This window comes from Nothobranchius furzeri, chromosome 13 (assembly GCF_043380555.1).
Source record: "Nothobranchius furzeri strain GRZ-AD chromosome 13, NfurGRZ-RIMD1, whole genome shotgun sequence".
Lineage (NCBI taxonomy): Eukaryota > Metazoa > Chordata > Actinopteri > Cyprinodontiformes > Nothobranchiidae > Nothobranchius > Nothobranchius furzeri.
In genome coordinates this window covers 56,310,765-56,334,053 of record NC_091753.1, presented here as the reverse complement: position 1 = coordinate 56,334,053, position 23,289 = coordinate 56,310,765, and the positions used below count along the sequence as shown (strand labels likewise).

Below are 23,289 nucleotides of genomic sequence, written 5' to 3'. Positions count from 1 at the left end.
CATGCCGATTATCACTTGTAAGTCGCTTTGGACAAAAGCATCTGCTAAATACATAAACATAAACATGGCCTGTATTTATATTACACCTTCTAGGATCCTAGCCCGAGGCATTTTACAACACAGCCAGTCAGCCACACACACACATTCACACTCTGGTGGTGTAACTAGATGAAAAACACAATTACACAAACCTACCAGGAAAAGGAGGAACCAGAGCTCAAGCAGAGACACCACTGATTGGACAACAGAGCTGGTCTTTGGAACCAGACGTTATTCTGTCTGTAGCGCGTTGTTTTGCCAAGGAGGAAGGACAGCCGGACATTTTCTCCAAACTATGGAGAACAGCTGGTTACCAATCTTCTGCAGCAGTAAATGGTCTGTATTTGTAAAGCACCTTCTTAGGGTTCTACAACCCCCCACGGCGCTTCACAACACAGTCATTCACCCATTCACACGCCGGTGTGGATGAGCTACGATGCAGCTACAGCTGCCCTGGGGCGCACTGACAGAGGCGAGGCCCGCTGAACACTGGCGCACCTTCCAGTTACTGGACACTACAGTCTGTGATTAGTTGTTGATGTGGGTTGTCCTTCAAGGCCACCGTAGGAAACTCACTTGTAAAAATCATTAAAGTCAATGAGACAGAATTCTTGATCTAGCCATTGATCTTGATCATTGCCCCTGAGAGCACGGTTCCTCTGATTAGTCTAAAACTGGGTCATTTATCCTCTGCCGTCAAGACAAACTTAAGGAATTTGGGTGTTTTTGTCCAATCAAAGTCTCTTGAAGGTCACTCAAAAACGTTGGTCCGAAACTGTTTTTATCACTTAAGAAATATCTCCAAACTGCAAAGGTTGGTGTCAAAACATGACCGTGAAACGGCCACCCACGCCTTTTTCTCCTCCCATCTAGATAACTGTAACACAATCGTCATGTTTTAACAAAAAAGCCCTTGACCGCCTTCAGTTGGTCCAGAACTCTGCAGCGAGGCTCCTAACAGGAGCAAACAGAAGAGCACACATCACTCCTATTCTGATGTCTCTGCACTGTGTCACTATCTGTCCTGTCTCCCCACTCTGCTCAGTTCTGTTTCTCTCCCATCGACATATAAATATTGGACAATGGGTTTCCATAGACTCCAATAACACGTTTTTGAAGAAAAATGGGAGGTGGCCACCACCGCCATTTTGACCGTGTCACAGGTTCCGTCAAGCCCAGACAATTCCACAAAAGGGAAGAGAGGTGGAGCTGAGGGTGTGGCTGTAAGGCTGGGATCAACTGACAACACCCGGTCGAACTAGCTACAAGCTAACCTGAAGCTAACCCAAAGCTAACGCAGAGGTGGGAGCTAAGCTAACGGAGGTAGCAACCTAGCTACAACCGGAGTTAACTGTGCACAACACCAGAGCTTCTGAGTCAGAGATACGCCGGGCTGACCGCTGGGTAAAACCGGGTGGAACACAGAGGTCTCCCGAGAGCTCCACGAGCCGGCAGCCGCACAGCAGACAAGCGCCGTTGCGATCTGAGATGCGCAGAGCTGCCGCTGGGGAGAACTGGATGGAAAGGTTTCCATCCCAGAGCTCCACAAGCCGGCAGCCCGCACAGCAGACAGAAGCCGCGATCAGACAGAGATGCAACGAGCTGTGGGGAGGGGAGAACGGGTGGAAAACATCGGTCTCCCGAGAGCTCCACAAGCCGATAGTGGGAACCCAGCTCCACCAACATGTTATATTTCAACCCATTTTCTAAAGTGCAGCATTATGTTAAATGCACTGGGTTTTACCCTATTACATTTAAATTTCATGGTTAAACAGTACATGTTAAAATCTAAGCTCAGCTCAGCAGTGACCTAAAATACATAAATATAATTTTACTTACCCAAAATAACGAAGTGGAGACTCCTTGGACGCTCTATTAGTGCAATTAATGCCACAGCAAGTCATTTTGTCCAACAATTGCACAACTAATATCCAAAAAAGAATGCACAAACGCTACAAGTAATGGTCTAAGTTGAGACTGAAAATGGCGGAACAGTAGTCAGGCCAGACCGAGGCTCTACTGAGGCCTTTCCACGGAGCTAGCTCTGCGGTCACGTGGGTCTGATGCTCATTAATTATACAGAATTTTAGGCTTTTAATACACTTAAACAGAAGAGTGAGAAAAGAATTCACCCCCCTCAGAGTTGTCATGAGTGTAAACTAGATCATTTAAACCAAAAACATGTTTTGGTACCAGGCTGTAAACATGTTTATTTCTGCAGTGAAATTGGTGTTTTTAACATGGGAGTCAATGAGGATTTGCTCGCTTCTGACACCAGCCCCCAGTGGATGAGGGTGGAACTGCAACTTATTTCACTTCTGCATTGGGCTCAATTTCTGTCCCGCATTGTCGGGGCTTGGTCTCTCCTGATTGCTCCCACCTGCCTCTCGTCTCCCAATCACTGCAGATCCCAGTTCCTCGTGTATTTAAACCCTCCCAGTTCTGTGTTCCTTGTCTGTCCTTTGTTTTCATGTCCCGTGTGTTCCTGATTAAAAACCCTCTAAACGTTCCTGCCTGCCTTCTTCGAGGGTCTCTTGCAGGACCACATTGACCTTGAAAAGGGGTGTGTGTAGCGTTATTAAGATCCTATTGTCTGCCCTTAACAGCTGCCCCTTCACATAGTAACATCGCCAAGGTCGGACACTGGTTTCAGTATGTTTACATTCCAGGAGAAGAGACAGAGAAGAGAAGAAGAACGCTTTCCATTAATTAATCAAAGTACTTTATTTGTGATAAGCTAATCCAAGCATATGTTGATCATTAATAATCAGGTGAATGATCTGTGAAATAAAGATGTCATGAGTTATGTGTTTAATGAATAAACAGGACTGCACCAGACAGACTGATCTACATTACCATGGAAATGCATGACACATTGTTCTCAGCCAATCAGAACTTTCGTCTGTCGTAGAGAGAATCCAGGGTATATACAGCAATCCCTAAGTAAAATTTACTACTTTTTAATACCTTTTTTTACTACCTTCAGAATATTTTTAAAACCATCACAACACTAAATTGCAAGTGTTAATCAGCGACCTATTTACACATATTTTAACATATATAACATACAAAAAGAATAGACTTAGAGACTCACTGATGTTGACAACGTATTGCACATATTTATTTTACTTAGAAAATAAGCCAGGCACTTCTGTTCAGCGGTTCAGACAGTTGACTACGAGGCCTGAAATGATGCAGAACGACCACTGAATATGACGTCATCATTATGTGACCGGATATGCTAAAGTAGGGCTGCTCGATTAAGGTAAAAACAATAATCACGATTATTGTGACCGAAATTGAGATCTCGATTATTTAAGATGATTTTTCAATTAATGTAGATATTTTATTTTATTTTTTTATTCAGTCATAAAATTGCTCAGGGCTAGAGCTGTGGCGACGCATCGATGACGTCGACGGCTCGATTCTAAAAATTTGTCGACGTCAGATCCGGTAGTCGATGCACCACGTCCACTTGTTGCATCCCCAGGAGTTTGTAAATAGAGGAGGAATCTGCCTGTTTTTCCTCTAGTTCGCCCTCTTCTCCGCCTTCACTAACATCTCCGCCAAATACCGAAGACCCGGAACAACGTCCGTCCACTACTAGATTATTTTCCTGTTTTGCCCGCCTTCGTCTCCTGGCAACGGACAACAACTTCCGGGGTCAGATGCGCTGCTTCGTCTCTACCGCAGATGTAGAACATCACCGGGAGCGTTTCTCCCTTCATAAGGGAGCTTCTTTCAGACATTAGGAGAGCTGTTTTGGTGGTAGCAATCTCTCCTCCGTGCTGGTCTGTTTGCTGCTGGGTATTTTTGGTTTATTTAAACTTGGTAACTTGAATTTAACGTTGGTAAAGCTACTGTTAGCATTTTCGCTAACAGCTTCTTGCGTTTGGATAAGCGGTTACGTTTTGGTTTAGAGTTCATCTTTTTTGTGGCGCAGATCTCCCTTTTATTACATTTAGAGTGTTGTGGGTTTTCGGTTTAGTTTAAAATATCACCTTGAGTTTGGTTTAACCGCCCAGTTCAGAGTTTGGACCTTTGGAGATCCTTATTTTGGTCCAGAACCCTGTAATCGTTGCCCAGTGGGACATCCCAGGTTATTTGTACTTTTGTTTTAATTCCCCACAGACAGAATTAGTTTTATTATTCCCAACCTGTGGATGGAAATATTTATGTTTTTTTGTAGTTGTAAATAAACCTGATCATCATTTTAACTTTTAAATCCCGTTATTGTCCCGTCCTTTTTGCACACAAGCCAAACTCCCCAGGAAGGATCGTAACATCACTCGCCTCACGCTCATAAGTGACCAAAGCAAAGCAGCATGGAGACACTCCGTCTCCAACCACCTCTCAGGCAGCAGCCTGCACTCCCAAGTTCCACACGTCACCAGAACAAAACCAACCACAACACAATAAAAGCAGTGTTATACAAAATGGAAGGCCTGTAGTGTTTATTCTCTTACAGTAACAATTTATCCATTTTTTGGAAGAATTTATTTGAGATTTTTTGGTTTTTATTAATTGTGCAATAGAAAAATATTCGCTAGATTAATCATCTAAATAGTCATTAGAATAGTTGACTATTCGATAAAATAATCGTCAGAATAATCATTTTAAAAATACTTGTTTACCCCCAGCCCTACTCAGGGCACAATCAGGGCAAAAATAAACAAGAAACAAGATGATCACTAAAATAACTCCTGATTCCCAGTATAAAAAGACCAATATACTTTTAGCTCATAGTCTATGACCCAAGGGCTACAGACCTTGGTTTAACTCATTTAAGTCTAACCAGTACAGACCCAAATACCAATATCTTGCAAATACTGACAACAAGAATTATACAGAGGCATTTATAACAAATAAATGCAAATAAATTGATGTTCACAAAATGTTGCATAACATTTATTTAGTCGTGTCAAGGTGCTGTAGGAGCATGCACTAGCACCGTGTCCTCAGAGAGATTAGTTATTAGTTATCAGCGTGAGGAACTTATTTCTACCTTATTTATAAACTATTTATTTACAAGTCCATCAGTTAATGTAATAATTGTCTCAACCACAGCTGCACCCCCCACCCCCAACCCGGTCTCACAGCAATCGGGGCAAGCTGCACGTGTGTTTAGCACGCAGCACGCGCACATTTAGCCGTTTTTAGCGGCTCAGGAGCCCGCAGGTACGGTGTGTGTGTCATTCACTCTGGTTACTCCAACAGAGAGCCGGCTCTGAGAGCTGTTTCTGTAGCGACCGACACATCACTACATCATTCCCTTTCCTAATGTCCAGAAGAACGGTCGGGAGCGCAGACGGAGTGTTTAGCTAACCTGCAGGAAATGTCAACTACAGTTATCCAGAAAGTAGCTAAGGGTTACCAGAGATGTTTCTGAGGTGTTCGCTAGGTACTTTTAAGATTTAAAAAGTCAAGAAGGGGGTCTGAAAAGCTGCTAGAAATAGCGTCAAAGTCGCTAAGTTGGCAACACTGTGGGAGGAGCGCTTCATTTGCAACTCAGGGCAGCGCAAGCGGGAGGAGCAAATAATCGGCTTGTTTTGTTTTTATAATCGTTCAAAACATTTCATTCGGAATATATTTCTATGTTGATGTTCATAATACGACACCTGATAGTCTGAAAAAAATAATACCTAATTTGGAAAAAATAATACCCCTGAGACCAAATTTAACGCTTTTAATGGCCTTAAATTTGACTATTTTTATTTATCACTTTTTAATACTTTTTAAAACCCCGCGGACACCCTGGAATCTGGGTTGTTTAATGAAAGTTGTCCAATCCGGTTTAGTAAGATTTATAAACAACTGGGAGATATAAAACAAGGCAACGCCATTTTATACTCAGTTCCATGTTAACCTCAGTTCCGTTCAATTGGAGGTCCTAAGGATTTCTATCGTCATCGTCATCATTAAGAAAGTTACAGGCTGGCCAGCTGTACTTTCTACTTTAAGCTGAGAACTGTCAAGCTGGAGATTTCCGTCGTTTGAACAACAAGACGACGTTCCTTCAAAATAAGAGTGAACTTGCTGACGCCTGCCGACTGCTACCGGAGCCGACCCACAGACGGGCTTTGTCGTGCTGCGACCGCTGTTTCACCAGCTCCGGTACATCTGAGGTCCGAGGACCTGGCATTTCCTGATCTACACGGGAGACTCCATAGGTACGTGGTCACGGCACAAAATGGCGGCTCATGTCATCAGCTTCTGAAGCCTCGTGGTAGCCTAGTCATAACAACCAGATTCGCTACATTAGCCTAGAGATTCTGAACCAAACACACACACACACACACACCAACACTAAAACATTCAAATCCATATGCATTCATCATTGAGTTAGTCCTGGTAGATTGTAAGAATTTATAATTATAGAAATTAAAGATTCTTAAACGATCCCAACTCTCTCTTTTCTTGTCTCTCAGTCAATACAAAGTGTTTAAGTAAACTCCCTAATGATAAAAACAACCACTTCTGATTATAATACTTAGATCTAATTACAGTGTATAAATATACAAACTACAAATCACTACACTGGTTACCCGTTAACTTTAGAATTCTGACTAACTTTGGACTGTTGCACCTCGACTTTGAAATGTTCCTCCTTTATCCTTACGAAGTCTAAAAAACAGCTGAAGACTTGTTGATTCAAAGCTGCTTTCACCTAAATATTTAGTTTTTATAGTTTGAACTCAAGTTTGTAATCATCGTTATGACTTTATATTTTATTTTGTTTTCATCTATGTGAAGCACTTTGTGATTCTATGTGATGAGATCTAAATAAATAAAATTGACTTACTTAGTTTTTACTAATCAAGTCCAGAACCTCTGATCTGGTAGCCTAGTGAACTAGACCAAATTTTGCTTTGCAAAGAATGGTCTAGGCATGCTCCATTGGAACCTCAGCAGCTCCTACCAGGACTCTGGCTAGCCAATCACAGCTCTCTAGAGGGGTTTCAAACACATAAAGAGCTGTGATTGGTCCATAATGGTAGGCCAATCATAGTGCTCTATCTGCTTAGTGAACAAATCACAGAGCTTTATCCGCTTTGTGGGCCAATCAGGGCACTCTATATGCCTGGTGGGTGGGATGATGCAACAGAGTGAAACAAGAGGATGTCACATTCATTGTCCAATAGCATGCGGAGATCATTTGAAAGACAACGGTAGAACCCGCCCCACAACCGAGAGCCGTCAATGGAGCGTGGCCAGACTAAATAATACATTTATTTAGTCTGGCTTGCCAGGCTACTGATCTGGTCCTATACCTTCAGAAGGTCTGAAGGGTTTTTCTTTGGACTTGGACTGATTTTTGACCCTCTTTGTCGCTCGTGTCACTGTAAAAAAAAATGTAGATTTTACGGTAAAACGCCGGCAGCTGTGGTTGCCAGAAATGTACCGTAAAATTACGAGTGAAACATTATTTCTTAAACGGTAAGAACGTATTGTTATTGTTGATTTTACGATTAAAAATAGCGCTAGGGTCAATATTTTACCGTAGAAGAAAATGTTTTAACTTGAAGAAAAAATAATTTCCCCCCTAAAATTGACATGAAAATAACATATAAAATAAAGTTTGTGCCACAAAAAACAAAATTTTTTCCCTGTAAAATTAACTATCAAAAAAATAATAAAAATACAATTTTATTCTGTAAAAATTGCCAGAATTTACTTTTTAATGGTTATAAAAAAAGATTATAAAACTTCCATGTAAATATTATAGTGAAACACTTAGTATGACTAAAAGGGTGCTAGTTCTGTTGCTTTGAGTTAATCTTTTATGAAATAATTTACTGTTTGAATAAAGATTTTTGCTATTTATTAACACCATTTTACTTCATAATTTAATATGACATGACAAACTATCATGAGTGTTTAACTCTTGAAATATGATCACCTTTCACTGTTCAATTGATAGTATCAATGATCAACTACTTCATTTAATGCCAAAAAATATTTTGAGTATAAGTAAAATATTCAGATAGCTTAGCAGTTCATTTGATGTTATCAGATGATACAAAACCTAGAATGCTTTTAAGTGTTCTACTCTGTACGCTTAATACACAAACCATGATTTTATTCAAATTACTAAATGTAACAAAAAACTCCACCTTAAATTTCCAAAAAAGTATTTTATTTAACATTTTTGATGTTTTGAACATCAAACGTTTGCATTTATACTAAACAAATCAGAAATAGTTATTAGTTATCTCCATGACAGTAACAGTAAGGAGTCACAGAATTCTTACAAGTTCTGTTCAAACTGTGCAAAACCAGTGCTTTAAGTTGAGCACACATATTTCACATTGCCTTTAGCTGACAATTCAGACACCTGTGTTTTTGGTCCTGTTCTCACTACTAGGGCTGGGGGTAAACGATTATTTTTAAAACGATTATTCTGACGATTATTTTATCGAATAGTCGACTATTCTAATGACTATTTAGAAAATTAATCTAATGATTATTTTTCTATTGCACAATTAACAAAAACCAGTAAATCTCAAATAAATTCCTCAAAAAAATTGATAAATTCTTACTGTAAGAGAATAAACACTACAGGCCTTCCATTTTGTATAACACTGCGTTTATTGTGTTGGTTTTCTGGTGACGTGTAGAACCTGGGAGTGCAGGCTGCTGCCTGAGAAGTGGTAGAAGATGGAGTGTCTCCATGCTGCTTTGTTTTGGTCACTTATGTGCGTGAGGCGAGTGGTCTTACATTTTTATCTAAACCGAAAACCCACAACACTCTAAATGTAATAAAAGGGAGATCTACACCACAAAAAAGATGAACTCTAAACCAAAACGTAACAGCTTATCCCAACGCAAGAAGTTGTTAGCGAAGATGCTAACAGTAGCTTTACCAACGTTAAGTTCAAGTTACCAAGTTTAAATAAACCAAAAACACCCAGCAGCAAACAGACCAGCACGGAGGAGAGACCGCTACCACCAAAACAGCTCTCCTCATGTCTGAAAGAAGCTCCTTAATGAAGGGAGAAGCGCTCCCGGTGATTTTCTACATCTGCGACAGAGACGGAGCAGCGCACATCTGACCCCGGAAGTTGTTGTCCGTTGCCGGGAGACGAACGGGCAAAACAGGAAAATAATCTAGTAGTGGACGGACGTTGTTCCGGGTCTTCGGTATTTGGCGGAGATGTTAGTGAAGGCGGAGAAGAGGGCGAACTAGAGGAAAAACATGCAGATTCCTCTTCTATTTACAAACTCCTGGGGATGCAACAAGTGGGCGCGGTGCGTCGACTTCCGGATCTGACGTCGACAAATTTTTAGAATCGAGCCGTCGACTTCGTCGAGGCTTCGCTACAGCCCTACTCACTACATAAATGTCAGTACACGTAGAATCTTGACTTTTCTAATTATCCAAATACAAATACAGAGAATGAAATATTTTTTATATAATTGAAATGAATTGAAGAAATTACAGAAACAAGTTTACACCCACATATTTTGCACACAGAACTGAACAGTAAAGCTGAAATGTACATCTTCAAACTGCATCAGGTAACAAACTTTACACTTGTTTTGAGAACTTCAACTGCAAATTTTTGGATAACTACAAAATGCCAGCAATGTACTTGCAGCATACTTTTACACTATTGGAATACAAATATCTTTAAAACTGGGAAAATTAAAATCTAAGAAACAAAATACAATTAAAACTGCTGGGTCATAAGAACAGTCAAGCGTCTGTGTCCTCACCTTGTTGTTTAGGTGAGAGATGTCGTCCCTGGCATCGTGGGGGCGTATAGGTGCCAGGACTAGAGCTGAGGAAAATAATCAAATAATCGATGCATCGGGATGCGGACATAAACGATTCTGCATCGTAGAAGAGTACGCCATAATCGATTATAGTGGAACGCAGTTTTGTTTTTTTAATGGCGGCACCAGTGCCGTATCCAAATCTGTCAGAGTGAGCGTCCTCCACATTTACCTCCGCCTTAATGTGGTACTGCAGGGCTGAGCGCTAGAGTTGTCACCCGAGACCAAACCGGAACCGAATCAGCCCGACCGGTTCTGTTGGATTTGGGCCGTGAATTATGTTAATTGAGCGGGTTGTCACGCGGCGCGCTCGCTCGCTCGATCAGCGACCGAGAGAGAGAGAGAGACACTGTCTGCTCAGAGAGACGATCGGAGGACGCTCCTCCAAACCGATGCTCCAAACGCGTTATTATTTTCATAATTTAATTATTATTTCTCCTGGAAGCGCTCAGTCAGACTGCTTGTTGTAATGTAGGGAGATCCGGTCTTGGGGAGGGGGCGGGGTCAATGACAGCGGCTGCAGCGTGATCGTCTGTCTCTTTTATGTAGGGGCACGGAGAAATTAAAAGGAGAGAAATAGAAGTTCTTGTTCCACTTTATTATTTTGTGTCATGAAGATAAACTGATGTTAAATTCAGCTTAAAGAGAAACTGGGAGGAAGCTTTGGTTCATTTTAGGTTACAGGAGGTCTTGTCTCCTATCTGCTCCTCCAGAGACATCATGGACATGAGGGTTACATGGTGACGGTCACACAGGACAGGTTAGTGGAAAGGTTTGTAGTTAGCTGGTTAGTGAAGGAGATCCATCAGCTGGGTAATTTAATCCTAATCCAGCCCACAGCCTTCTGCTGGTGTTATTATCAGAAAGAATAAAACACACATCTTAAATATTATTGGAAGTGTAGAATTTGTTTTGTGTTTTATTATTTTCTGCATCAAACAGAACTTGACTCATTCTCCAACATTTCAGAAATTAACCACTGGGTTCAAATAAAATAACAAACTAAGTCAAACATTTCATTTGGTGTTATTTCTGACACCCTTCAACTGCGGCATAAATATCTGACTCTAGAGCTGCTCAGAGACATTAAACACTCATATATGAACCCATTACGTATTTTATTATTACATTATGTGTCCTGTAGGTTTTCAGTACTTTTTTAGATTTTGTGAGTTTTTGCAAAGCGTGTTTTTCTCAGCCTGAGGCGTGGTGCTGAACGAGGAAACAGATGTTTTACTTTGTTAAATCTTCTTAAATGTTTAAAATGTTTTGTCCTAACCTGTTGTGAATGGAGAGCTTTTGAGGCATGGCAGGTTGTGTCACTTACGTTTTTGATAAAAAAAATAAAAAGCAGTTATCTGACATCTTCTATTTATCGATGAAAACAAATCAATATGAAATAATCGTGATACATCGTGATGCATCGGGATATCGAATCGAATTGAATCGTTGACCCAATAATCGTAATCGAATCGAACCGGGAGACAAGTGAAGATTCACACCTCTAGCCAGGACCCATCCAACTTTATCCTCTCGACCAAGTGGATTTTCTTCCTACAAAGGGAAAGTTCTACCACCACTTGCATTGGGGGAATTTTTCATTTTAAACAACCCAACTGACTCAATGATAATGTCGGTGGTCAAGGTCAATGTATCCCCATTTCCATCCCATTCTCATGAACGCCACATGTTATCAGGTATGTCTAGATAGAAATGAATTACATCTGGCCAAAAGCACAGTAGGCTGGCATGCATACCACGTGTTCTTTAACCAGTGTGTCCAGGTCTTCATTGAGGTAGATGCTGAGACAGCTCAGCACACAATCTCGCCTCACGTTGATGTCTTCATTCTGGGAAGAAGAAAAAATGTTATAATTCCATGCTTGTCAGTGTTGGAGATATAACACACAGGTGCTGAGGCTAACAAAGTCACTGACAGTTCCCTACTTGATCATCCCACATTGTTTTACTCTACTCTGGTGATGCTCACAAAGGTGTAAGCCCATTAAATAAACAGCTATTTTGAAAGGGGCCAGAAAACATATTTAACATAGGAGCTGTCCTATACAGCCGAGTCAAACAAACCATATCATATTAGATAAATAAAAATAAAAACTTACATTATCCATCTGGGCCATTATGGCTGCCATCTTTCTTCCTGCTGCTCCACCTTTGGAATTAAAAACCTTCATCAGGTTGTCGGTCTGACGGTCCAGTTCTCCAAGGAATTTGGAGGTCAGAGGTATAGTTGTCAGTCGCATAAACTCCAAGTTAATCTGTAGAAGACAACACAGACAGGATAGAGATTTTAACAGTTTGTAAAATAGACCAAGTTATTACACTTCAGATTCACACTTACCTCACTGACATCAAACAGTGCTGGCCATCTGCTTTGGAACTCTGGAATTGGTGGCTCCTGGAGAACCTCCTGCCTCCTGATTGTCAAAGATCTGACTTTGTAGGCCTAATGACTTTTAATAAATGTAAATCATATCATTAATAATTTTAACATGCTTACACTAAACATTTCAGCTTGATAATGTAAACCATTTTAACATCGCATGAACCGTAAATTAATATAAACTTTAAAATGCTACATTTTGTTGTGTACAACTTTTAATTTATACTTACAAAATATATGTTGCCACATGAAGGTGAGAACACGAGATTGGAGAATGCAGAAAGAGTTAGCTATCTGAAAACAAGAACATAAGTGAAAAGAAAAAATAAGTTTAATTGCATAGTATGAATCACTGAAATGCCATATTTTGCATTAAAACTGCATAATTTTGGCAAAAGGTAACAAGTCTGCTCCTTCCAAAACAACCCCACAAAGTTCTCAAATATAACTTTAAGCAAACTGTAAGTTAATGCTACAGAGCAGAGGCTAACTTGTTACAAATTTAATAGGTTAAATGTTGTGGACAAAAATAATGTTTGCTTAACTAATGATTTTACTATTTGTCCTTTTAACCGCCATGATAACATGACGGTTACAACTGCCAAGGGTTCGTTTAATCCAGTATTAAGCTGGATAGCCAAGCTAGCGAAGATGCCGTGAAATAGCTAGCTTATTAGCTATAATGCTAGCGGGAAACAGCATTGTCCTGTAAAGCTACGTAGCCAGGATATAACTGCATAAAACAAACACAAACTACAAAATGTTATCACAAACGCAAGCACTCGACACCCTATGGCAAAAAGAAATCTTTATGTACATACAAGACACCCCTTAGAGAGAATGTTACACTTACCATCAAATGGAGAACGCTACGATGCTACTCCTGAGCGCGGGCGGGTGTGCAGAGGAAGTGCAAGACATTGTTTCCGGTTTCCCAAATTCACTTTTCATAACATGTATTTAAACAAATCACATAAAATTTAAAAAACAGAATCTTGTTTGTTTTACAGCCTTTTTTATTTAAACCATTTTACTAAGAAAAAACTAATTACATTTAATAATATTAAAATTTATTACATTCTGTAAACTATAATTAATTTTAATGCATACATTTAAATAATATGAGTTTTTCAATATAATTAAATAAATAAAAATACATAAAAATTAACTCTGGCATGAATCATTTCTGTGAGTGTATGTACCTCTTATATTAAAATTTGAGGAAGAATATGCTGTATTAATTGTGCTATGGATCAAGAATGGATTTAATGTAAAGTGCTTTGGGCTTCTTGAAAACCGCTATCTAATCCATTATTATTATTATTATGTAAAATTAATGCAAAAATCGCAAAGTCATATTACAGCATGCATCCATTACCAGAACAACCATGCTTACATTCAGCAATTAAAACCTGTATTTTTTTTTCAATAAATAAATGTAAAAAAATGTGTTTGCCTGTTCTAAACTTTATTGGAATCTTCCATTAAAAAAACTATGCAAGAGTGATTTACAGTAGGTTTGTGTATTTTTTTCAGAGAAAAAATGTACATATTACAGTTTTTCCACATTACTTTATTTACGGCAATTTCACATCAAATCAACAGTTTTAAACTGTTTTATAGTTAACAGGTTTTTCCTGTCGTATTTTTACTGTCTTTCGCTGTAAAATATACGGATCTTTTTTACAGTGTGCAGGGTTTTGTCTGTAAAGCCTTTCACTTCTGACCTCTGGACCATGCAAGCGCCAACCTCCAGGGATAAGCCGGTCTAATGTGCCGGTTGGACCATCTAGTTTCTATAAACAAATGTTAGAAAGAGGAAAATATTCTGTGTTGGCTTATTTTGGCTTAGTTTTATTCCAAAGCACCTGCAACATGTAGACCTGCTGACCTCCAGACCTGCTGGCCTGTGGAACAGCTGTCAGACCTGCTGACCTGTAGACCTGCTGACCTGTGGACCTGCTGATCCTCAGACCTGCTGATCTTCAGTCCTGCTGACTTGTGGACCTGCAGACCTGTAGATTTGCAGACCTTCAGACCTGCTGACCTGTGGACCTGCTGATCCTCAGACCTGCTGACCTGTGGACCTGCTGATCCTCAGACCTGCTGATCTTCAGACCTGCTGACTTGTGGGCCTGCAGACCTGTAGATTTGCAGACCTTCAGACCTGCTGACCTGTACATTTGCAGACCTTCAGACCTGCTGACCTTCAGACCTGCTGACCTGTGGACCTGCTGATCCTCAGACCTGCTGACTTGTGGACCTGCTGACCTGTGGACCTGCTGATCTTCAGACCTGCTGACAGTCCGTCGTGATGCGAGTGCTTCAAACACAAATGAGACTGTTTTCTTTAATCTGCATGCCTGCTCCTTCACTCGGTGACTCAGTGTGGAAACAACAATTGTACGCATCGGTGCGAGGAAGTGTGATGTCATCACCCTCCCATCATGCTTCCTGTGTGAGTGTGTGTTCATGCCAGTGGGTCCTTAGAAACGGGTGCTTCCACTGCTCCACTGATGTGTTGCCGTGGTTACTAGCTGCTGGTAATGGGCCGTTTATTAACATAGAAGATGATGAAGGCGGAAACGTTTGAACAGAAAGTTGTTTTAATCAATAATGAATCACAGAAACACTCAAAAGTGATTTTATATGAAAAACGACTAAATAAACGTCTCCAGAAACAGTTTCTAGTCTCCGTCTTTATTTGTTGAAACTCGTTAAGTTTTCATCTGAGATTTTTCTGTTTTGTGACTCGACTACAGATTAATAATCCGTCTCTAGAATCCCTTGTGCTGGTTTCAGGGTGACCTTGGCAGAAGAAAGTGCCCTTCCTGTAACCGGAGGGTTGAAGGTTCGAGTCCTATTTGTTGTCGTTGTGTCCTTGGGCAAGAAACTTCCCCTTGCCTGCACTAAGAGGGACCGGTGGTGTCTGTGTACGGCAGCCTCAGCTCCGCCAGTCCGCTCCAGGGCAGCTGTGGCTACACCGTAGCTCATCAACGCCAGCGTGTGAATGGGTGAATAACTGGTTGAGTTGTAAAGCGCCTTGAGGGGTTGTAGGACCCATAGGTCGTTTATCATAGGTCAAACATCTGTGGGTCAACTATTGAACCCACAGACCTTTCTGAGTGGTTCTGACCCGATTCTGAACCCTGTTACAGAATTCTGACTGACGCTGGGATGTGAGGACTGGGTTAGGGTTAAGGTTCTGATCCCATTTGGGTCGAGCTGCAGTAGGAACAGTTCAGACCGGTTCCTGGAGTCCCTGTCTCGTCTCATCTTCCTCCGCTTATCCAGATCCGGGTCGCGGGGGCAGCATCCCAACTAGGGAGCTCCAGACCGTCCTCTCCCCGGCCACCTCCACCAGCTCCTCCAGCAGGACCCCAAGGCGTTCCCGGACCAGATTGGAGATGTAACCTCTCCAACGTGTCCTGGGTCGACCCGGGGGCCTCCTGTCGGCAGGACATGCCCAAAACACCTCCCCGGGGAGGCGTCCAGGAGGCATCCTGACCAGATGCCCCAACCACCTCAACTGGCTCCTTTTGATCCGGAGGAGCAGCGGTTCTACTCCGAGTCCCTCCCGAATGTCCGACCTCCTCACCCTATCTCTAAGGCTGAGCTCAGCCACCCTACGGAGGAAACTCATTTCGGCCGCTTGTATCCGCGATCTCGTTCTTTCGATCATTACCCAAAGCTCATGACCATAGGTGAGGATTGGGACGTAGATCGACCGGTAAATCGAGAGCCTGGCTTTCTGGCTCAGCTCCCTCTTCACCACGACAGATCGGCTCAGCGTCCGCATCACTGCAGACGCCGAACCAATCCGCCTGTCGATCTCCCGATCCCTCCTACCTTCACTCGTGAACAAGACCCCGAGATACTTAAACTCCTCCACTTGAGGTAGGACCTCTCCCCCGACCCGGAGTTGGCAAGCCACCCTTTTCCGGTCGAAAACCATGGTCTCAGATTTGGAGGTGCTGATCCTCATCCCAGCTGCTTCACACTCGGCCGCGAACCTACCCAGCAAGAGCTGAAGGTCGGAGCTGGATGAAGCTAGGAGGACCACATCATCCGCAAAAAGCAGAGACGAGATTCTCCTGCCACCAAACTCGACACACTCCACACCACGGCAGCACCTGTACGGACCCACATAGAATTTTCTTTACACTGTAAAAACGAAGCTGTTGATTTAACTGATTGCTCTTTTTTTTATAGTTTTGAAATAAAAAGTCAAAGTGACAGAAATTCAGAATCAGTTTAGTTTTCAGATGACGTTTTACTCAGGCCTAGTCCACACGTAGCCGATTTTTTAAAAAACGAATATCCGCCCCTCCAAAAACTTGCATCCACACCACCTCGTTTTAAAACAAACTCTGTCCACACGTACCCGGATAAATACGTTGTTAAGGACATGCCAGACCTGTAGGTGGCAGTACTTCCCCCGTTCTTAACCTCGTCCTTCGTCTGTGGTCTTCCGCAAGGAGCAGTAATTCCGCTTGCAAAAACAAATGAGCAGAAAGCGCTTGGACAATTGATAAAGCGAGCGCAGCTCTGAGGGCATCCATGCTGTCGGCTAGTGTAAACACAGGTCGCACACGTGATGTCAGCATTTTCTTGTTGCGGAAAGTGACGTTGCGGACCTTAAAACTCCGGTTTTGTCCGTCCACATGCAGACACCCAAAACGGAGAAAACGCAGATCTTCACTTTGGCCGGAGTTTTTAAAAAGATCCGTTTTCGTGTGAAAAAACTCCGTTTTCGTGTGGATGACAGGCCAAAACGTAGAAAAATATCTACGTTTTGGCAGATCCCCGGCTACGTGTGGACAGGGCCTTAGTTTTAATGAATAAACTCAGGTACTTCCTGCTCATCTTCACCTTTAACCAACAACTAAAAGAAAAAATAAACTTTTGGTAAAAATCTGAAGACACAGAAACAACCGTTTGATTTGCAAAATGAGTGCAGGTTGGACTGGATCCCTCCCTGAAGGTTCTGGGTTTGGTGTCTGAAAGAACCAGAGCCAGAGCTCTAGGTCTGATGGAGCCAGAACCCTGGTACTGGTCCTCGAGGACGGGTTCCTCATGTCATGCCGGCTTCCTGCAGCTGGAGGTTTTAAAGCAGCCTAAAGTGATTTGGTGGTTCTGAAGTGAAGCAGCGGTTCTGTTTGTTCTGACGGAACTCTGAGTGGGCGCCTCCCGGCTGCTGCCTCTTTGTTTAATGGAGATATCAGTGAGTGCTAATGAAGTCTGCTAATCCTCGGAACGCTCCGTTAATTCCCTCTCCACACATTCCCGGGCTGTGCTGATAGCTTTATTGTTTCATTGTTCCGACTCCATGAGGACTAATGGATTTCTGTTTGAGTTCCTTCATCACCTCGCGGCTCACCAGCCGTCAGTCAAACACACTGAGTCATGTGACCTTCAGGAGGAGGGGAATCGGGCCTCATAAGAGCGGCAGCTTCAGGACCAGCAGCTCAGAACCAGAGCCAGCATCAGGACCAGCAGAACACACAGAACCAGAACCTCAAGGAGCTTCGCTTTTTCTTCTTCTCCTCCTCCTCCTGCTCCTTGTCCTGCAGGTATGCGACGCTCACGTTGTCCCACCATCCTGGTTCTCACAACCCTGGCTCTGTGCTGTCTGGGAGTTTCCTCTCAGGCCGAAAGAGACAGAGACCAGTACCAGAACCAAGACCTGGACCTGGAGCTGCGTCACCACCGGCTGCTGCAACGAGCCAAGAGTGCTGGACTCCTGTCGCAGGTAAAACTGCTTCTCCATCCATCAGGTCAGTTTCAGTAGAAATGGGTCAGTGGTACCAGAACTCAGATGAGTTGGGTTTAAGAGAACCTGGATCAACGTGAACATCTCATCCACGTCTCAGCAGGAAGCTCCTCAGATCCTTCTGGGTTTAATGAATGGTCTGCTTGGTGAGAAAGAAGACACACACACGCACACACACACACGCACACACACTGAGAGCATCATTGGTGCATGTTGGATCTGCACCAGACGTTCCGGTTTGATCTTGGGAATCTCCAGATAAAGTTCCCTGAACATTCCTTTCCTCTGACAGGAGGAATGTTCAGGTTTAGGGTTTTCTTCTGCGTCTGAACTTCAGGAAGACCTTCACGTAGGAAGGTGAAGGGACAAAAAGATGACTGTGACCAGTTCTGATTGTTCTAACCTACTTTGATGGTTCTGAACCGTTCTGAAATGTTTCCTGATGTCATTCAGGAATGGAACAAACAGGCAGTGGAGGACCTGCTGGCTCAGATGTCAAGACCAGACCTTGAGGCCCAGAGGTCCGACATTGTTTCCATTGCAACAGAAGGAAGGATGAACCTGGAGCGGTCCGTGGACCCCCCCAACAACCTGCCCCCTCGTGAGCGCAAAGCCGGCTGCAAGAACTTCTACTGGAAAGGCTTCACTTCCTGTTAGAAAACCAGCAGGTACCTGACTTCCTGGCCAGGCCACACCCACTTATTTCCCTTCAAATGTGATTCATAGAGTGTTTGACCTGAATGAAACCTCTTTGCCATGTTCTTACTGTGTTGCTTTTCTAACTGCATTTTTGGTTCTTTTTTAAACACAGATAAGGTTCCTCTTTACTTTGCTGACAGGTTCGTCACGGCTGCAAACGTCCTCAGAGCTGACGCTGATGGTGGCGTCACTTCCTACTCCGTTTATCCGCGGGCAGCAGAGGACGTTGTCGCCCCCTGCTGCCCGCCCTCCCCTCTGCGATGATGCAGTCCCATGCGTGGTCCAACGTGTAAACCCCATCGTCCCTGTTCATGGTCCCAGATCCACGTCTCCTTATCTCGATAGCTTCCTTTATCCATCTTTTCTATGTTCTATTGTTCGTGTGTTGAGTTGGCGTCCGGTTTCTCCTACGTACGTTTTATTGCAGAGTTTGCGTGGGATTTCGTGCATAAATATGGAGTCATTTTCGAAATCCCATGCAAACTCTGCAATAAGACATGCCGAGGAGAAACCGGACGCCAACTCGACACACGAACAATAGAACATAGAAAGGAGTGTGAAAAGTCGAAAACACACAAGAGCAGCAAAAGAAGAAGCAGAAAGCACAATAAAGAAGTCAGCCGTAACAGATCACTGCATACTAGAAAACCATGTAATGGACTGGGACAACACAAGGATCATAAACACCGAACAACAGAAATACAAAAGATGGATAAAGGAAGCTATAGAGATAAGGAGACGTGGATGTGGGACCATGAACAGGGACGATGGAGTTTACTCTTTGGGTCGAGCATGGGACTGCATCGTCGGAGAGCGGGCAGCAGGGGGCGACAACGTCCTCTGCTGCCCGTGGATAAACGGAGTAAGAAGTGACGCCACCATCAGCGCCAGCTCTGACGACGTTTGCAGCCGCAAACGAAGCGTCAGCAAGCTAAAGAGAAACCTTATCCGTGTTTAAAAAAGAACCAAAAATGCAGTCTGAGTGAAACCTGATTTTGTTTTCTGTGTAAAGGTCAAACCTGTTGCTGACCAATCACCTGGAAGAGACTCTAGATGGACCAATCAGCAGCTAGATGGCTGCAGCGCACCTGAATAATTAATGTAATTATTTAATAAAGAGAATTCAATCAGACCTGTGACTCCGCCTCCTGATTGTATGACAGTGTGTGTGTGTGTGTGTGTGTGTGTGTGTGTGTGTGTGTGTGTGTGTGTGTGTGTGTGTGTGTAAACATTAGCAGGTTGAGTGTAATTAACCTTTAATGGAGTGCAAACACAGAAATCAGGTCTGTTCAAACACACAAAGAGCAGCAAACAGGCTGGAGACCCTCTCAGGTGTTAAAGTGACACACTCAGCAAGAGTCTGACTGGCAGTGATGAGAATAATGGAGTTAAAATCATGCATTACTTCTGCATCCTGTCATTAACAACACTAACTAGAATGGACCAGGACACTGGAGCACCACCCTGGTTTAGCAGCTCCCTCTGAAACCGAGTGGTCAGCAGCTGGATTATATGGTTGTCTCATGGTTGTCCAGAAAAGCCTCTGGCTGCTTTCTCTCTGCTTCCTGTATTACTCCGGCTTTAAAAAGGACACGTTCAAGTAAAACTCACCTTTGTGCTGCCATGTGGGTCTCTGCTGCCTCTGCTAACAAACATTACCTTCATTTTCTGGCAGTGGAATTATTTGCCTTGACGAGTCGTTTCAGAAACTCCCTGACTGTGATAATAATAACAATAATAATAATAATAATAATAATAATAATAATAATACATAGGTTTTGTAAAGCGTTTTCACAATAACTTAAAGATTATGATCTCATAATCAGGTAAAAATAGGACATCGCCCATGCCTTGTTGAGGCTGGAGCAGTGGCGGTGTCGGTGCAGGATCGGCTCGGGGTCCTTCGACTGCCGATGACGTCAAAGTAGCTGATTGGCTGAACATGAAGCTTACGGAAGTGACGTTATCACGTTATGATTTTGATTGGTCAGAACAAATTTGCGGTCGTAGTCTTAGCGGTTGTAGTCCTGTCGTCCAAAAATCAACACTTTTTGGAGAAAATATGTTTGAATTTCTAAAGGAAATGTAAAATATAAGCAAATGATAAACGGTGACCCTCAAAAGCTCTTGATGTTGATGAAAGGGGGCAAAATAAAATATAAGAACTTTATTGAAAGACACCATTTTGAGTCAAAGAATGTATTTAGTTAACAACTAAGGAAATATACAGACGAACTCCACATTAATACTAACAGAAGTGGCTTCACATATAAGAACTGTTCTATTGTTTGTCAGTGCAATGTTGGTTTTATGCAGTTTCACATTCTTTACAAAACAAAGATAATATGGTGTTTTATTAACAAATTACAATTATAAAGAAAACATTTAGGTGTTAACAAACAAGAATTTATTAACACAACTGCTGATGTCTTTCCAAAACGTGTGTGTGAAAGCTGAGTAGATTAGCAGTAATGCGACGTCATCGGCAGTCGAAGGACCCCGAGCCGATCCTGCTCCGACGGCGGCTCTCCGACCACTTCCTGGATATCTGAGCATCTCACCTCATAGCAGCCAGTCAGAGGGTGGGTGGGCGTAGCCATCAGTGGCTTGTTTCTCTGGCAGAACCCTGAAATGGCTCATTCTGGAAGGTACTGAAATAGCTTAAATTACTTTGTGTGTGAGCGATTTGGTGCAAAGAGCGTCGTGAACAGGTTTTATCGACCATAGAACTATTATGACTAAAAAAGGTATAACAATGCTCTGAGCCAGCATCACCACTCTGTCCTTCAGCTGTCGGGTCTTTTGTTCTGCAGAAAGCTGCATTGTGTTGAAGTCGTAACAAACCTGTTTGTTTTTGAGAATCAGGTGGAGCCAGACAGCAGCTGTTTGCCTTTCATCTGCACGACTTCAGTAAAAAAACACCTAAGCGTATAGAAATGTTGTTTTGGTTGAGTTATTTTATTATAGGTGCGTGGTCCATTTATTATAGGCAGCCTCGCCTCTGTCAGTACGCCCCAGGGCAGCTGTGGCTGCATCGTAGCTCATCACCACCAGTGTGTGAATGTGTGTGAATGGGTGAATGATGCACTGTAGTGTAAAGCACTTCGGTGTCCTTACTCTGAGAGGCGCTATACAAGTGTGGGTTATTTATCATTTATCATTTGTCATACACAAATACACACATGTACACACATGCACACATATACACACACACACACACACACACACACACATACAGACACATACACACACACATATACACATACACATATATACACACTCATACATACACATACACACACATATACACATGTATACACAGACACGTAAACACACATACACATATACACACATACACACATATATAAACATACACACACACACACACACACACATACAAATATACACATATACACACATGCACACATATACAAATATCCCTATATACACACACATACAGACACATACACACATATATAAACATACACACACATACACACACACACATACACACACATATATACACATACACACATATACACATATACACACATGCACACATATACAAAAATACCTGTATACACACACATACACACATATACACACATACACACCTATACACATATACACACATAACACACATATACATATACACACATACACACATGTATACACATACACATATTTACACACATATACACATATGCATATACACACACATACACACACACATATAAACATATATACACATATACACACACACATACTCACATATATACACATACACACTTATACACACATAAACACATAAACACACATATATACACACATATATATATATACATACACATACACACACATATATACACATACACACATATACACATACACACATTTACATATATACACATACATACACACATACACACATATATACACATACACATATAGACACACATATATACATACACTTACACACACATATATACACATATGCATACACACATATACACATACACACATATACATATATACACACACATATAAACATATATACACATACGCATACACACATATACACATACACACATATACATATATACACACACATATAAACATATTTACACATACACACATATACACATATACATGCACATACACACATATACACACATACACACATGCACACATACAAACATATACACACACATACACACATATAGACACACATATACACATACACTTACACACACATATATACACATACGCATACACACATATACACATACACACATATACATATACACACACATATAAACATATATACACATACGCATACACACATATACACATACACACATATACATATATACACACACATATAAACATATATACACATACACACATATAAACATATATACACATACACACATATACACATATACATGCACATACACACATATACATATATACACACACATATAAACATATATACACATACACACATATACACATATACATGCACATACACACATATACACACATACACACATGCACACATACAAACATATACACACACATACACACATATACACATATA

The 23,289-nt window shown here is 41.9% G+C and overlaps 1 protein-coding gene across 1 annotated transcript; it reads left to right on the top strand.

Moving 5' to 3' along the window:
• The first annotated feature begins 17,655 nt into the window (after positions 1-17,655).
• On the top strand, positions 17,656-19,821 carry sst1.2 (somatostatin 1, tandem duplicate 2). Its single transcript, XM_070543848.1, has 3 exons — positions 17,656-17,969; positions 18,444-18,658; positions 19,702-19,821. The coding sequence occupies exons 1-2, from the start codon at positions 17,793-17,795 to the stop codon at positions 18,645-18,647; spliced, it is 381 nt and encodes a 126-aa protein (XP_070399949.1). The 5' UTR covers positions 17,656-17,792; the 3' UTR covers positions 18,648-18,658; positions 19,702-19,821.
• Positions 19,822-23,289: the final 3,468 nt, after the last annotated feature.

Coding starts and splice junctions, on each gene's coding strand:
- sst1.2 (XM_070543848.1), top strand. CDS start 17,793: ATGCGACGCTCACGTTGTCCCACCATCCTGGTTCTCACAACCCTGGCT. Junction 17,970..18,443: donor GTGCTGGACTCCTGTCGCAG/GTAAAACTGCTT, acceptor GATGTCATTCAG/GAATGGAACAAACAGGCAGT.